Genomic DNA, 17903 nt, shown 5'->3' with positions numbered 1-17903 from the left:
TGAAGTAAATATACATTCTTTTGAGCTAGATATATATTTTTCTTTGTAATTAGAGCATTTAAGCAGAGCATATTAATATATTTTATCTCTTTTTAAGTATATTTTATATTTATATTCACTAGTTTTATAATCTTTGATACAGAATACACATTTTAAGTCTCTGAAATAGAAGATTGTAAAGTATTCATATCTTTGATAGTTTAAATACTGTATTTAAGCTTTGAGATTCATTCTTAAGTCTTTGTATTCATGAACTCTCATTTTTAAATCTACTACTCTTACTTCAGAGATCTTTGACTGTTTAAGTATCTTTATATATACTAGAACAGAGACATTTCTTCTACTTTATCTGAACTTAATTAAATTTAGTTATATAGACTCTTTTCTCAGTTGAACAGAATTATATTCTTCTAATTTATTTTTAAGAAATAGCATTTCTTCTTCACAGTCAAAAATTTCAACTGAAATATTATAAAGAATGAATTTATCTCACTTTTTATCTCTCTTAAATAGAATTATTATGTTTAATAAAGATTCTACTGCTGATTTTCAGAGATTCTCATTCTGAATAAGGAATTCTACACTGAATTCAGACATTATAGTCAGAATGATAGAGTTTTTAAAGAAGAATGACTTAATTAAAGCTATAACTAATTTTTGAACTTTAATATTAGTTATTAACTGAGAAAAGAACTGCTGATTAATTTTATTTCTAATTCTGAAAATGAGATTTAAGTTTAGCTTATTTCTTTATAAGATATTCTGATTTAAGACTTTAAGAATAAGTCTTCTATTTCTGAAGATTTGAAAGTTTTTCTTCTTTTATATTTTTTTCTTCACTTTTCTATTAATAGAAGTATGAGTATTATTCTTCTCAGTTTTCTCAGGATTTTAAGCATATTTTAAGATAGTAGATTTAGAGATAGTAGATTCAGCTGCCTGAGTATATGTTTTCTTCTAATTTAAAGAAGAAGAAGAAGTAGAAAAGAAGAAAGAAGAGTAAGATAAAAAGTCAGTAATTATACTAGAAATTTTCAATATTTTTTGAACTGTGTTTAAAATTCTAAGTTTGAACTTGATTATCTTCTGTAGTTGTCTAGTCTGAGTATGAACAATTAACAGAACTTCTTCATTTATCTCACTCAGATGCTGCTTTTCAAGAATCTTACTTACTTTTTTAAGTTTCTGTATTTCAAGAACTTGTTATTTCTCTATTTTCTCTTTCTTTCTTCTCTTCAGAATTTCAATCTCAGGAATAGTATTTGAGAAAGCATCTTTTTTTATATTAACTGAGTGTATTTTTAAACTCACTATTCTCACTCAATGAAAAGTTAGTCAGACTGTTTTAATTAAGATATATATTAAAATCTTTTGAAAAGTTGATCAGACTGTTTCAATTAAGAGATTTCTAAGTCTGTTTTCAATTGAAAAGTTGATTAGACTGTTTCAAAAGAAGAATAAAAGACTTTTATATATAAAATATCTGATTTTTTTTCACACTAGTTCAGTAACTAGGTTAGATTTTTAAAGAGAATTTAATAAACTAAAATTGATTTTTAAGATAAATCAATAAAATCTTTATAATCTCTTTCTTGAGATACAGTAAGAAAAAGTATGATATTAATTAATAATAAATCAGATAATATGACAGTTTTTAAGAGAAAAACTAATAAAAAATAAATCAATTTTTTACAGAGAAATTGATTAAAACTATTTAATTTTATTCTAAATTATTCAATTCTTCTCATATAATAAGTATACAACTCAAATCAGTTAATAAAGAGTGTAAAAAAGAATTAAGCATTAATAAAAGCTCTTCAGTCACTGAAAAAGTAATTCTTATTTAAAAGAATATAAAATTATAACAGAAAACAACTCTGTTTCTAATTCTTTATAAGAATATTATATAAAACTCAGAGAAAAATATCTTACTTTTTTAAGAGAAGTAAAAAACTATTTCTAAGATCTTTTTTTTTTTGCATTAACTGCTGCAGAAGAATGAGATAGAAACTACTAAGATATATACTACTGTATATTCTCTATCAAGTCTTTCTCTCTTCAGAGTTTTAATATTATAGAGAATATAAGTCTGTTTCTATACAATAATATAAATATTGTCAGCAGAATGTAGAGAAACTGGTTATTTATATCTCAAAATAGAAGACTTTATCAATGATTATATCAATATAGAGTTAATTCTTAAATTCAATAGAAATCTAGTATTGCTGTTCTCAATTTCTTGCAAAATCTATTGAATATTGAGATATTAAAACTAGATTTAATATATCTCACTGTGCAGGGATCAAAGACTCAGTCAGATCTTGAGATATACTGATTTTATAGTTGTTATGTCTGCTGATTATGTATCAAATACAGTTGCTGAGGTATCTTTTTATACTTTTCTGCCAGGGATGAGTCAGATTGAGAGAGGTGGTACAAGAGTGAGACTTGGTATTAATGTCTAGATACACTGAAGACAGATCATGGAGATTATACTTCAGAAGTGACTATTGATTATGTGCTTGATATTATCACTGAGATATCTTTTTGTATTTTTCTGTCAGGGATGAGCCAGATTGAGAAGAGCAGTATGAGAGTGAGACTTGATATTGATGTTTTAAAACATCAAAGATAAACAGGGTTTTTGTGAAGATTACTTCTCAGATATCTTCACAATCACAGATCAGAGATTCTTCAAAATCAAGAAGATTGATGCATATGACTAGATCTCTTCATCTTACAATTTGTATGGCAATCTGGCCTGGGGTTGTGATGTGATAGGGGAGAATGAGAGATACTCTCACACAGGAGTTTTGAACAATATCTGATTCACATTTGGCTGGATAACTTCACCATCACACAGGGTATGCAGTCGGCGATGGGGTCAAAATGCTCGTATGATCAAGGGCTTTTCAATGGATCTATCAGCAGGTTCTTATTCGAAAAATCGAGCGAGTTCGTGGTGGAGCGGTTGTCTTCGTGTGTCTGCTGATGACAGTGTCACTGAAGTCTTTCTACAGAGCTTATTCTATCAGATATATAAATTACTGAGATCTATAGTATTGAATCAAGACTATTAATTTATAAGTACTCTCTGAACAAGAATCTGTCAAGTTCTCAAGATTATATATTATTTATTAACTGTCTATCACTCTAATACTGATGATACATTAGAATAAATAATTCAGACTGTAAAGAACTCTCTTTATAAGTTCTGTAATTATTTATAGAATAATTGATATGATCTTCTTCTACACACAGAGATTGCTATTAATAATTAAGATACTATTTCAACAGATGTAAGCTCATTCTTTCTTATACATAGTTATTATATAAAAGTGTTAAATCTTCTAGAGACTACACAGTTCATACTGAATTCTCACAGTTTAATTCAGATCACTGATAATATAGTAACAAAGCTTTGAAATGTCTGTGACTGAGCAGAAGTCTTTATTATTCATAGAATAATTAATATAATCTTCTTCTACATACAGAGATTGCTATTAATGATTAAGATGCTGTTTCAACAGATGTAAGCTTATTCTTTCTTATATATAGTTATTATATAAAAGTGTTAAATCTTCTAGAGACTACTGTGACGGGCTGCACTGAATCAATCATATAGACTATTCCATTATACTTCATAGATTCCTGCCGAAAGCTCCGATTCTCGGTCACTGATTCTCGGCTGAAAACCTACAGAATTTCTATTCTTCCACCCTGAAGTTCCACCGCATACATCACTGCGTATGCATATAAATATTCACTTCAATCACTGATTTTCACACTTTCTCTTTCTTTTCCTTTTCTAACATTTTTCACTTTGTTATATAAGACCTATATATTATATCAATCTATTCAGTGTAGGTCTCTTACACTTGAAAAACATTCATCATCTTCTTATTAGAAATAATTACTCATTGAGAAGATATCTGAACATGTAACAACATGTAAGAAATAGAAAAACAATCAATCAGTTAAGCAGACACTGAGTTCTCAGATAGAAGCTTGCTCACCAGTCACTCTGACCTCATAACAAGATCTTATAAAAAGAATATCAGTGAAACACTCAAGAGTTCTGACACTTTAGATGTATAAGATATTCATACAATTACACTTCTTCAGATTTCGCAGATATCACACATCTGATGAATGACATGTCTACTGATAACATAGAAGAACTCTTGAATATGAGTATAGATACAGTGTCATAATGACTCTGAGTAATGTTGAAATTACAACAGCAACAGATAGCTGATATGCATGCAACTTAACAATATTAATACAAGAAAATTCAATGATTATCTCAACTAGAAATCACTGCATAAGCAATTTGAACACTGATCAAATCAGATACAAATATGAGAGTGCTGAAGAAATGTTTAGATACTTCTGCATATTTTAATACTTCTGATCTCACTCTCTATTCATCATGAAGATTGAAAATGCTTGTGAAACTAAGTGTAGATGAAGATGCTATTAGTTCATTAACTAATCAAGTATGATTCGGAAGAACGTACGACCGCCGGATAATAACACGGCCGCTTCCGAACTTGCTTACGAATGTAAAGGGGTCATAGCGGCCATCAATTAATTTAGTGTACAGTATATAAGAAGCCGGTGTACACCTGTAATTGTACACTGACTCAAGCAATCTTTGAATCACATCTGATAGTATGTCTAAAAACTGGTGAGAAGTGTAGGCTTCTTCAGAGTGTGATAATTCTGTCTACAAAGCAATTCATAGTTATCATGCCAGTGTGATTCTAGAACATCTCAAAAGATAGTGTATGAAGAGTGATAAGTGAAAGAGCATCTGATTAATGCTGCTTTACTTGTTAAGAGAAAACTTCACATCCAGGTGAATGCCATGTATGCGAATGAATAAGGTGTGAGAAAAGAGATGAGAGTGATGAATCAGATTCAAAGAAGACTGCTCTTCACTGAGAGAGATAAAAGAGAGAGATGATCATCACTGAAGTCATACAATGATAACAGAAATTGTATAATGAGATAGTGATATAATGATAGATATTATACAATCAATGAGAAATCACTGAAATGAATATCTTCTCTAGTTAATATGAATAACACTCTTCTCTACTATCTGAATCAGAAGATATGCATAATCTCTCAGAGAGTTTACTCGAAGCAGTAAGAAAAGCAGCTGAAACTGCTGAACTGAAATTGAAGCTCTGTATATGTATGAGAATTCTAAATAAGATTGAGATCTTGTATATACAGTGACAGACTGAGATGAAAGTTAAATAACAATTGACATTCACTGTGAATTAAGTATTCACTATGAAGAGCTTCACTGATGCAATCATCATCATTAATAAGAATAGAGAAAATCAGGTCTTAGATCTGTAGTAAGAGATTGAATGTTTATACAGACAGATAACTACACTGAACCTGAAGATCTTATCATAATTGTTCACAATCTCTTCAGAAGTATACACATCATCAGAGACTACTGTGTAGAATGAGAATCTGAGTATGAAATATATCAAGCTGAAAGATCTGCTGAAGTTATTAAGCTTCAATAATAACTGAAAAAATGATGCTGCAATCAGCTAACTAAGTCAGATATAATTATATTATCAGATTGAATACAAACTTACAGACAGACAGTTAATGAAATTTTAACAAGTCTTAAGATCTGCTATGTTTCTATATGAAAAAGTGAAGTCATTATAAATAACTGATGAAAAGATGAATCTTGCAGATCTGAAGTAATATTCATTCTCACAAATATGAAATAAGTTTTTCAAATGAATCTTGTATAACTTTGAGAAAGTGAATATATGAGATAAGTATTACAAATGCTTTACTGAGTGTAGATAAGTGAGTAATCTTACATTATACTTTACACACTTCAGCTTACACTATCTTGTATTGAATGAAGAGCTTTTAACATCTTTCTATTTACAGATCTTCATTTATAATCTTACATCTGAGTTGAGAGTAGAATGAAAATGCTTAATCTCATAATCAGATATGATGAAAGAAGTGTACAACATTCTCATTATATAGAAACAAGTGAGTCAATTATAACAGAAAATACTGCAATCAAGTATATCTTAGTAAAGAACAGATAATCAGACTTCTATAATACAAGTAATACATCTGAATATAATGAATCTAGATCTGAATATCATCACTAAAGTACTGAATTCTCTGAAAAAGAAATCCTCTAGATAAAAATCTTGATATTACAAGTATTAAGCTTACTTCAACTGTGAATGTCAAAATCATGATATAAAAGATTACACACAGCATGTACAGTCAAGAAAAGCAAGAGAGTCAAAAAACTAGCAGAATCAGTGAGCTCAGAGACACTTACTGATATTCTATGAAAAGTCTTCAAAGTGAAAGAGATGTTCATATTAGAAGATTCTCTAAATTCTGTAAATGTTAAGAGAAAGTAGGCTTCTGACTGAGATGTAGATAAGAATGAAGTGAATACTCATCTTAATATCTTGAGACTCAAAATGTTAATGTATAAGAGATACTTAAGTAAGAATTGAGAGATAACTGTAAAAGTATTAGCAGACATAGAAGCTTCTATATAATATATTAATAATTATATAATCTGAAGACTGAAAGAGATCTGCTGAGTGAAGAATTCCTGATGTATAAGATTATCTGATAACTAATATTTGATATTATCTGTAAGAGTAAGAGTTCTCTTACACTTCAGAGAATAATCTTACTATATTTAAGTGTGAGAGCTGTAGAATATGAAATATAATCTTATTCTCAGACTTAATTGATTCTAAAGACTCAATCTGCAGATTCAATGATGTACATATTATATGCAGTTAACTGATAAGAAGAAAATGATTCATACAATTCTATCAACTGATATGAGAAGAACATTTCACATCTCTGATATAGAAGAATTAAATCTGCTTATACATTAATAAGTAAAGAGAATGATTTATAAGATCTTCTCTGAAAGCATTCTGTATGTTATATAGAACTCAGAAGCAGAGAAAATCAAGATAAAGAATATATAGAAGAATAAGTGTATGAAGAAGCTTCTGAAGAAGTATGAGAAGGTCTTCTGAACAGATCTTTCACTGAAATTGCTGCTGAAATGAGGATTTGTACATGAGATTAATATAGAGAATGCAAAATCAGTCAATCAGAATGTATACTCTCTGTCACAAATACATCTCAAAGAACAGAAGTGTCAGATCACAGACCTTCTAGAATGTGATCTCATACAACTCTTATCAAGTGTGTGAGGCTTTTCAGTTCTATTTATGAAAAAGATAGATGAGAAGTAATGAATATGTATCAATTATCAAGCACTTAATAAGCTTATAATCAAGAATGAATATTCACTATCATGAATTCAACAATAGTTGAATACAGTTGAAAACATCTGATATCTATTAAAGATTAATCTTCTCTCAGAATACTGACAGATTTACATAGATAAACTGTCAGTCTTATGAACTGTATTTAATATGCAATGAGAGAAGTTCAAATTTCTGATAATATTATTTAATCTGATAAATATATCTGTCATCTTTCAAATAATGATGAATATGATTCTTTATAAATAAAATGAAACCTCATGTCTTATATATCTTGATGACATTCTAGTCTTTTCAAACTCATACAATGAATATCTGAAGTATTTCAATGAAGTGCTTACAACTCTGACAGAGTATAAGCTCTATATCAAATCAACAAAGTGTGTGTTTGAAACAGAAGAGTTGAAGTTCATAGAATATATAGTAAGTGATAACTGTATACACTTTATTCTGAAGAAATTAAATGTCATAGTAAATTGATCACAGCTGAGAAATGTATATTATGTATAACAGTTTCTTGAGTTAATCTCATATTACTACAGATTCATCAAGGATTTCACACAAATATCTATATCACTCTCAGATCTCTTAAGAGAAACAGATGCAAATCTGTGAAAGAAGAAGTTTTATTCAATCATCTGAAATACTGTGTATGAAGAGGCTTTTCTCATACTGAGAGAATATATAATAACATTCTCAGTGCTTATTCAATCAGATCATGATAAATCTTTCTATATTAAGATGAACACATCTGAATGAGCTATTGAAGATGCTCTTCTACAGATGAGTAAGAACAGCAAGCTGCATCTGATGATGTATAATAGTAGAAAGCTATCAGATACTGAGCTCAATTACTCAGTATATGAAAAGGAATTGCTAGCATTCAAGCATGCACTAATGTTATGAGATAGATATATCAATAACAGGTATACAACAATGATGATCATGAATTATGAAAGTCTTATCTATATATAATTAATGATAAAATCTTTCAAATACTTAGCATGTTGAATCTCAGAGTTTCAAGTATATACTCTTCATATCAAATACTAAAAGAGATTGAATACTATAATATCTGATATGATCAGTCACAGACTCAATTTCATGAGTAAGAATTCTATGAACTAGATATAAGAAAAGTTCATATTAAACACACTGAGAAGATGTAAGAAATCAGAATGAGTAAATACAATGATCTCTTATTTAAAGAATAATAAGATATTGAATAACAAGCATCTTATGAAAGTAGTAGAAGAGATGCTTTCAAACTTTAAGCTGAGAAAATTGAAAAATGATGTTATACTCTACTGTGATCTAGAATATACAGAAGCTCTCTATCTAGAACATTTATTTAGATACAACTTGATAACTCATATACATAAGGAATTCAGTCACTTAGAAAGTTCTGAACTTATGAACATACTCAAATCAAGAGTATACTAGTCAAGCATAACTGAGAACATTCAGATATATACTTACAAGTGTCTGAATTATCAGGTTGTGAAAGAATCTAAGAAAGAATTAGAATATAAGAAAGTATAATATCAGATAAAGTATACAATACAACTGTTTAAATAATGAAGAGTGAATCTCATAGACATATTACTGTGAACATCAAATGAAAATCAATGAATAATCACTGCTATTGATTATGCTACTGACTGATCAGTTGTGAAAGCAGTTTCAGAGATAATAGAGAAGATGATGACAAAGTTTCTATATAATGAGATCTATATTAACTATAAAATATCACATGAGATTCTAACTGATAACAGTGCAAATCTCATAGAAGAAGTGATGAGACATTTCATGAGTCAGTTATAGATAAGACATTGTAGAATAACATCATATCATTCACAGACAAATAGAAAGATAAAATACTTGAATGAAATCTTGAGCAATATGCTGATAAAATATCTAGTGAGCAAGCCTACAAGACTATGAGATGAATATCTCAGACAGGCACTATTAGTCACACGGATTTGACAGTATACAGTCTTCAAGTGTTCATCATTCTATCTGTTGTATGAATTGCATCCGCGCATCTCAGAGAATGCTTCAGAAAAGGTGGAAGAGGGAACAGCAGTTGTGAACACAACAGTTGCAGGCACAACAGTCACAGACACGGCAGAAACAGCAGTTGTGAACACAGCAGTTATGAACATGGAATCAAGATTGAAGAAGATCAGTCACACATGCATAAAAGCTAATGAGTTACTTCTGAACTGAGCAATTCAATTGAAAAGAATACAAGACTCACTAGTTAAGAAATTGAGTCTCAAGATAAGAATATGAATTCTTGTATATAATGAGAGTTCTGAGAAGTTTTAATCTAGATAATTTAAGTCATATAAAATACTTAAATCACATTCTCTGAGAACATATGCATTGAAAGAATCAGAGAGATGAGTCTTATACAACTTAATAAATAATTCACATCTTATAAAAGTAAAGATGCAAGACTCAAGCAGATTATAATTATTCACAGCACTATTATCAGTGTTGAAAAAGAAGAGACTTATAATTGAAAAGTCTCACAAAGTAAGAGAAATCATAGACACTTACAAATCAGATGATCTCACTTATTTCAATCTTTTCACAATTATAAGAAAAGAATGAAAAGAAATGAAGAAATCAGATAAATATCACACTTTAATAAGTGATAAGACTGTAGCTGATCATATAATAACACACTACAGACAGTGAATATAACACAGCAAAGAGCAGTCTCAAAGCAGCAGACTTACACATGAGTCAGATTGCAGAAGAAAAAGGAATTCAGAGTTGAATTTAACTGTTTACACTAGTTCAATCACAGAGATAACAGAGAATGAATCATCTGAAACATTCACAGATGCATGAGATCAAGTCATCTCAACTTCTGAAGATGCTCAGAGATTGAACAAGATTAGTTTCAATAAGCTGTTCACTGTAGTGATCTGAGTGAGTGAAGAGAGACAGTATAATACATAAGACAGAATCACAAAAGATGAAAGCTGCTGAATCTAGTCACTGAACACTGTATTATATAGAGATCATGTAAGAGTAGTTATTATTATTATTATTATTATTCTTCAATTATAGATGTATGCAGTCAGAGACTATAACATCTACCTGAGAACTTTTAGTTCTCAGGGTTTTTCCTATGTCTGTAAAGTTAACTATTATACATTCATCAATTTCAGATATGTAAAATCAGAAAATTCCAGCTCAGAATACAAAAACTGTTTACAAATTGCAGTGTTTTAACATCTTTTGATACTTTGAAATCATTTGAGAATATCATGACAAAGGAAAAGAGAAAAAGAACACAGTCTCAAAGATAGACACATTAAATAGATAGATAGAAAGAAATTGAAAGAAAAAGATAAAGAAAAGAATAAAGTAAAGAGAGATTATAATAAAACAAATTATTAAAAGAGAGTGTATAGCTGTTTTAACAGACTATATCTGATTGATTTCCTTCTCTTCATATTCAGATAATTCTGAATTTAGCTATTTTCTTGTAACTGCTTGAGTTTCTGATAGAAAGTCTATTAAGTATTTAATTCCTGTCTCAGTTGAGAATAAGAATCTCATATTTAATTGATTTAGATTATACTTCTCTTTCAATCTGGCTCTGAGACTATTGTATAATACACAGTGTATTATAATATACTCAGAATTCTCATTTGTATTACAGAATGAGTATTTTATTGAGTCAAATCTATCATTAAATCTTTATATATAAGATTTGAAATAGCCATGTCCTAGTTTCAGCTGTATTATAGATGAGAATATTTTCTTTTTATATTTAATTAAACAAGATTTTCACTTGAGTTTTGTTTCAAATCTTGAATAATGTATACTCTTCTTTTATTTCTGTCAGCTTTCATTTCACTTATTTAAACAAGATTCTTTTATTTTTCTCTTTATAAAAGATCAGAACATAATTTTTTAAATAGATCTGCTTAATTCTGCACTCTTTTTTACAGCTGAATCAGTCAATTCATTGTCATGAATATTCATATAAGCAGGAACTCAGTGTAGATGAATTATCAGCTTTGATATTCTTCTCTTTTGAATTTTTAAAACAGAGTTTAAGATCAGTTCAAGATTCATTTGACTATTATAAATCTGACTATTTCTAAGTCTTTTTAAAGCAGCTTGACTATCAGAGAATATTCATATCTCTTTCAAACTATTTTCTCTTTTATGAGATTTTATTTCTATGAGTTTGAAAGCTTTCACTATTACAAATAGTTCAGTATCAAAGACTTCAGATTCACAGTCTAGATTTCAGAAATCTGAGATAAAATTAATATTATCTTCAGTATAAGCAATGTCTGCATCTAATCTATTCAGATTCTCATTTTTTAAGTCATCTGAATAAATCAGAATAGAGTCTTTCATATTAATTATAGAAATTTCCTTCAAATGCTGTTTATATTCTTTCTCTTTTAATAGTTCACTTATTTGTAAGTTTATAAGAGATTCAAGCTTTTCTCTTCAGAGAGATAACTTCTCATGATTCACTTTTTCAATATTTAAAGAAGAAAATTGATTTTTAATCAGAGAGCATAGTCTGTAAAGTTGAGAAGACATTTTCTTTGAAGAATCATTTTCATTTCAATCAAGAAATCTATTTCAATTCAGTTCATTTTCAGAGTTAATTGATGAAAATGAAGAAGAGACTCTTTCTCTGATTATATAATTTAAGCTCATCTTTATAACTCTCAGTGCATAGTTTATACAGGTCTTTTCAAATCTAATAGTAGAAGAGAGAATTGAAGCTTTAATTTTCATTGCTTTAATAGAAGATAATTTGAATGCTTCTAGAATTCTTCTCAAGACTCTGTTTTACAGACTTTGAAAGAGTTCAGTGAAGTTCTCTTGATTATTTTATTAAACTTGAACTTCATAATTAACTACTGATGTAATACAGGCTATATATAATTGTCTCATAGTCTGAAAGAATAGATCTCTCTCTGTATTTGATAGTCTGATTATGTTGTTTAATAGCCTTTCTGCCTTGACAGTTCTTTGTTGAATGTGACTACGGGCGCTAGCCACCCGCAGGATGCATCTTAAGCTAATTACATTTAACCCTCTATAATTAACCGACCACTGTGTCTGTCCTCTCGGGCCAGCCACTAATTTCCAGAGGTGTTAGTTAGTGGCTGCCACCGCCCACTTGATGGTGTATACACCAAGCTTCCGGTTGCTGATCTCGGCCTCATTAGATGCTCATAGGCCTACTAATCAGCTGTTGTAACCTCACCCTGTGTTAGAGACTAATCATAGGCTTGATGACTGCAGTTCTCTCTGTCAGTATTAGGAATTGACAGTGAGCTTGCAGACTCTAGCCTATCAGAGTGCTCTGTCTAGGGCCTAGATGCATGTCTAGGCCTGCTAGTTGAGTGATTTTCAAAATCATTCTCTGTATTTGAGAAGGAGCTAGGCTTCAATGACAGCTCTAGTTTAGAGACTTGCTTAAGTAGTGTATAATCACTACATTAGGCTTGACTCTATATTGTTAGAACCTTGACAGATGCACAGTAGAATAGTGAGACATTGATATCTTATATCAGCTCTGATGAGTGTTCGCAGAATCTCACTTAACTAGTGACTTGGCCTGCAGTAGAGAGTTCTACCTCACATCAAGCCTTACTAATTAGGCTCAGCCTCTATTACATGAGGGCTTTCATGGGTAAGAAGTGACAGATGCTAGCAGTGAGATTCGAACCCACGCACCTCTAATATATGCAGCCTTGATTACCAGTCTTACTAACTGAGCCACGCTGACATGTAAGAGTAGTGACTAGCAGACAAAGAAAAAGTGTAAGAAAAGAAAAGAGATAATGAATTAATCATCAACTGTAAGAGTCAGTTATAAAAGACAAATGTTATCATACATATCTCATTCATTTTTATACATCACACATTTAATCTATTTCTAACATTAAAAACAAAGGAAATCTCAAAACTTGAGATCTGTAAGGAATTCAAGAGTTATAAGCCGCTCTCATAATAACATCACATATGTCTTCAATTCCTCTATCACTTTGTGTACAACATTAATGTCATTTATCACAAGATTGACTGGAATACCAATATAGAAATGCATACACGTACATGTAGAAAAATTGAAGAAGAGTGTGAGACTCACAGAACTAGAAGTCAGAACAGAGAAGACAGAGACAGAAGAAACAGAAGAAGAAGAAGACACAGAACTGAATAAATAACAGCAGGAATCACTCAGAGCTGAATACTTATAATTCAGTATACACACAATCTTCTCTGCAGAAGAGAGAGAGAAAGTGACAGAAGAAGCTTGAGAGTAGAAGAGAGTAGTCTCAGTGACATTATTATCTTTGATTAGAATGATCTCTGATATCAGAGCAACTAAGAATCATTATTAGTGTATGAAAAAACTGCAAAATCAGAGATGAAAACAGTTACTGAACAAACACCTGCTGATCTTAGAGTTATACATGTAATTACAACATGCACAAGACTTCTCAGAAAGAGAGAGAGAGACATGAGAAAATGCAGAAAGCAGAATGCAGTATGTGAACAGTTCATTCTCATAATAATATTTCAGACAAGATGTACAAGTCTCATATCTGTGAGTGTAAAAGAGAACAACACCTGCATTCTTATTTCTGAAAATATGAATATTCTTCATCTGCATTACAAAGTCAGATGACAAATGTCAGAGAATAGACTGATATAAGTCAATCATTCTGAAGATATTTATCAGAGTGAATATACTCATAATATTGAATTTGATAGTTATAAAAAGTTTCTTAATATCTGTGAATACTATAACTTTATATATAATAAAACTTATAATAATTTCTTCTAAGAACAGAAAAATCAGTGTTAGAAAGAGAAGATGAAAAAAGAAAAGACTTACAATCTCAACACTATTAAGAGAAGAAGTGATTCTCTGATATAAATGAATAATTGCTTTATCATGAATATTTAAAATGAATATAATAATTGATGTCTGCAGCTGAGCTTCAGATAGTTATGTTATATACAGTCTTTATACAATAAATCATTCTAGAGATCAGTAAGAAGAGTGGGAGCATACACACTGAGAAATATAATTCATTAAGCCTACACAACATCTCCTTGAAATAGGGAGAGATGATAATGAAAGCAGAGGCAGCAGAATCAGAGAAAGCAGAGGTAGTGAGAACAGGAGAATCAGACACAGAGGCAGGGGTAGCAGAAGCGGGAGAATCAGACACAGAGGCAGATGTAGAAGATTGAGAGAAAGCAGCAGAGAAAGGAACAGAGAGAGCAGAAAGAGATGCAGAAGACTCAGTCATACATAGTATAAGCAATTTCTTTATTATCACATTCTTCAAGTTCTTAATCAACAATTCAATATTGAAATCACAATCATCAGTAAACACAGATCTGTCAACATGTGAAGATTCTATACAAATTAAAACAAAAATATCAGCATCTGCAGTCACATAAAATGATTAGAAAAACATGATCAGATATCACTGAAGAAAAGAGAGTCAGAGATGTATAAGAAGATGAAGAAGATATGCCATTCATAATAGTACATTCTGATAATTATTAGAAGATAAACAAGTTCTGATCACATTTCACAATGTGTTATACTTACTGCTAATAAACTGCTCAGTATGAGCACTACAAGAATGCTTGTTGTGAGAACAGAAGATCATCACCAGGAACATGTACAATGTAATAGATCAACAACAGATAGAAGATGTTAAATGAGAGAAGAAGCAGGAATCTTGAATGAGATGATGGCATTCAATGATAATAATGATGAAGAAGATAATTGAAGAATGACAAAAGTTAGTGAATAAGTAATGTAATATAGTGAAAGTTTCTTTGTGAGAGTGTATACAGAACACTAGCTGAATCAGAGATAGATCACACAATTGTGAACACTAGTAGCATGCTAATCCACATGAAGCTAGAGTGTACATCATGATTACATGGGCGTGACTGAATCTGATGAAAGAGAATGTGATTCAGAAGAACATACAATCACTGAATAATAACATGACTGCTTCTGAACTTGCTTACAAATGTAAAGGGGCCATAGCGGCCATCAATTAATTTAGCATACAGTATATAAGAAGCCGGCGTACGCCTGTAATCGTACGCTGGCTCAAGCAACCTTTGAATCACACAAGATTAGTATATCAATAATCAATTGAAGAATTGTGTGAGACAGAAGTTCTATTCATAAATGAAAGCATGTGAATCAGTGTTATATACATTTGATAATATTATTAAATATCTCAATGTTCTGTTCTGAGACACTGCTATATAACAGAAGACATTAGATTAGTTACAGAGTGCTTAACAGAGAAATACTTCTCTCATAACATTTATTCCTGATTTCAACATCAAGATTCTAGAAGCAGATAATCAATCTTGAAAGAATAGAATGAAGATTAGCATGCTTAAGAAGACACTAACTTTTGAACTTCTACAGACTCTTATAAGTGTAGATGAAGATCAGACTTATGAAGATTTCTGTATACAACTCTGAACATTGAATGACTGTCTCATCAACCTTAAGAGTATACAGAACAGCAGCAGAAGATGTTATGTCTCAGTTACTCATATATCTGCACTGAAGAATAACAATGAAGATGCTATGAATTGAGTGAACTCAAATATCTATATATAAACAAGGATTTTCACTGTCTGAACAGACTTTCAAGTCTCCAGGATTGCTTCTGAAGAAGTCATCAATTGACATCAATAAGAGATGTGTATCAATTGTAACTGATCAGAACACATCACTTTCAACTACTAATCAGCCTACACATTTTCTCACTCAAGAGAAAGATCAGTATCTTCTCATTCAAAGAATGAATCAGTGCCTGTCTGCACTAATCACATTGCATTGAAGAAAGATTCAGAAGATAACTATGAAGATGTCTTAATAAAACAGAGAAAAGATTAGCTTCTGTTCAAATTCATAAACAGAAGCTTGAAGAGATTGAATGATAACAATTTGAAGAGAAAATGATAATAAATGTAATTCTTGTATCTACTGTGATCAATAATATATATAATATGAAAGCCATGATAGACAGCAGTCTATATCATTATACAATGATTAAATCTTTGATTGTAAGATATTATAATCTTCAGTATATTCTCTTATCAAAACCCTGACTTCTCACAGAATTTGATGACTCAAAAGATGTTTGCACCTGTTACATAGTGAAGCTAAATATAGATATCAGAGAATATTAACATGAAGAAGTCTATACATATAAAGTTAATAATCTTAATTATAATCTTATGTTAGAACTTGTCTGACTATCTGAATAAGACATCTCATTAAATGCTTGAAACAGAAGCTTAATATTTTCTAATAATGATAGAATTCATGAAGATGATATTTACAAGACTATGAATCTGACACAGATCTCTGTCAACACTGATAAAATACTCTAAAAAAGAAGTCACTGACAGGATCACTGACAAGATTACTGATAGCAGAACTATGTGACAATCTACTTCATCAGTCTGACTAATATCAAAAAAGCTCTAGAGAAGTTATTTCATATTATCATAACAGATTCTTGTACAAAACTCTCTCAACAATATCATGAATATCTAGATGTCTTCTGACAAGACAATAATGTTACAAATGTACCTTTCTTACAAGGTTCAGAAGTGGACCACAGTATGAAGTTGAAAAAGAAGAATGACAAAGATCTCAAATCATCATGAGGCTCTCTTTACGATCACATACAACTGCTCCACCACGAACTCGCTCGATTTTTCGAATAAGAACTCGCCGATAGATCCATTGAAAAGCCCTCGATCATACAAGCATTTTGACCGCATCACCGACCGCATACCCCATGTGGTGGTGAAGTTATCCCCCAAACATGAACCAGACATTGTTCAAAACTCCTGTGTGGGATTATCCCCCATGGACCCCTATCACACCACAACCCCGGGCCAAATTGCCATACAAATTGTAAGGTGAAGAGACCTAGTCATATGCGTCAATCTTCTTGATTTTGAAAGATCTCTGATCTGTAATTGTGAAGATATCTGAGAAGCAATCTCTGTGAAAACTCTGTTCATCTTTGATGTTCCAAAACATCAATGCTAAGTCTCACCCTTGTACTGTTCTTTTCAATCTGACTCATTCTCAGCAGAAAAATACAAAAAGATATCTCAGTAACAGCATTCAATATATAATCAGTAGATAACAAGTTAACAGCATATCAATAACTATAAAATCAGTATACTTCAAGATCTGACTGAGTCTTTGATCTCTGTACAGTGAGATATATTAAATCTAGTTTTAATATCTCAATATTCAATAGATTCTGCAAGAGATTGAGAATAGCAATACTAGATTTCTATTGAATTTAAGAATTAACTCTATATTGATATAATTATTGACAAAGTCTTCTATGTTAAGATATAAATAATCAGTTTCTCTACATCCTGCTGATAATATTTATATTATTATATAGAAACAGACTTATATTCTCTATAATATCAAGACTCTGAAAAGAGAAAGTCTTGATAGAGAGTGTATGATAGTACATATCTTAGCAG

At 30.5% G+C, this 17903-nt stretch overlaps 1 protein-coding gene across 1 annotated transcript; it reads left to right on the top strand.

The window, feature by feature from the left end:
* Positions 1 to 17031: 17031 nt before the first annotated feature.
* BDBG_17901 (uncharacterized protein) lies at positions 17032 to 17319 on the top strand (the record flags this gene model as incomplete). Its single annotated transcript, XM_031725521.1, has 1 exon — positions 17032 to 17319. One exon carries the CDS (start codon positions 17032 to 17034, stop codon positions 17317 to 17319), a length of 288 nt encoding a protein of 95 aa, XP_031581079.1.
* Between the last annotated feature and the right edge of the window lie 584 nt (positions 17320 to 17903).

Source organism: Blastomyces gilchristii (assembly GCF_000003855.2).
Source record: "Blastomyces gilchristii SLH14081 genomic scaffold supercont1.30, whole genome shotgun sequence".
Lineage (NCBI taxonomy): Eukaryota > Fungi > Ascomycota > Eurotiomycetes > Onygenales > Ajellomycetaceae > Blastomyces > Blastomyces gilchristii.
Note: the sequence above shows the minus strand (reverse complement) of the source record. Positions and strands in the feature narration are given on the sequence as shown.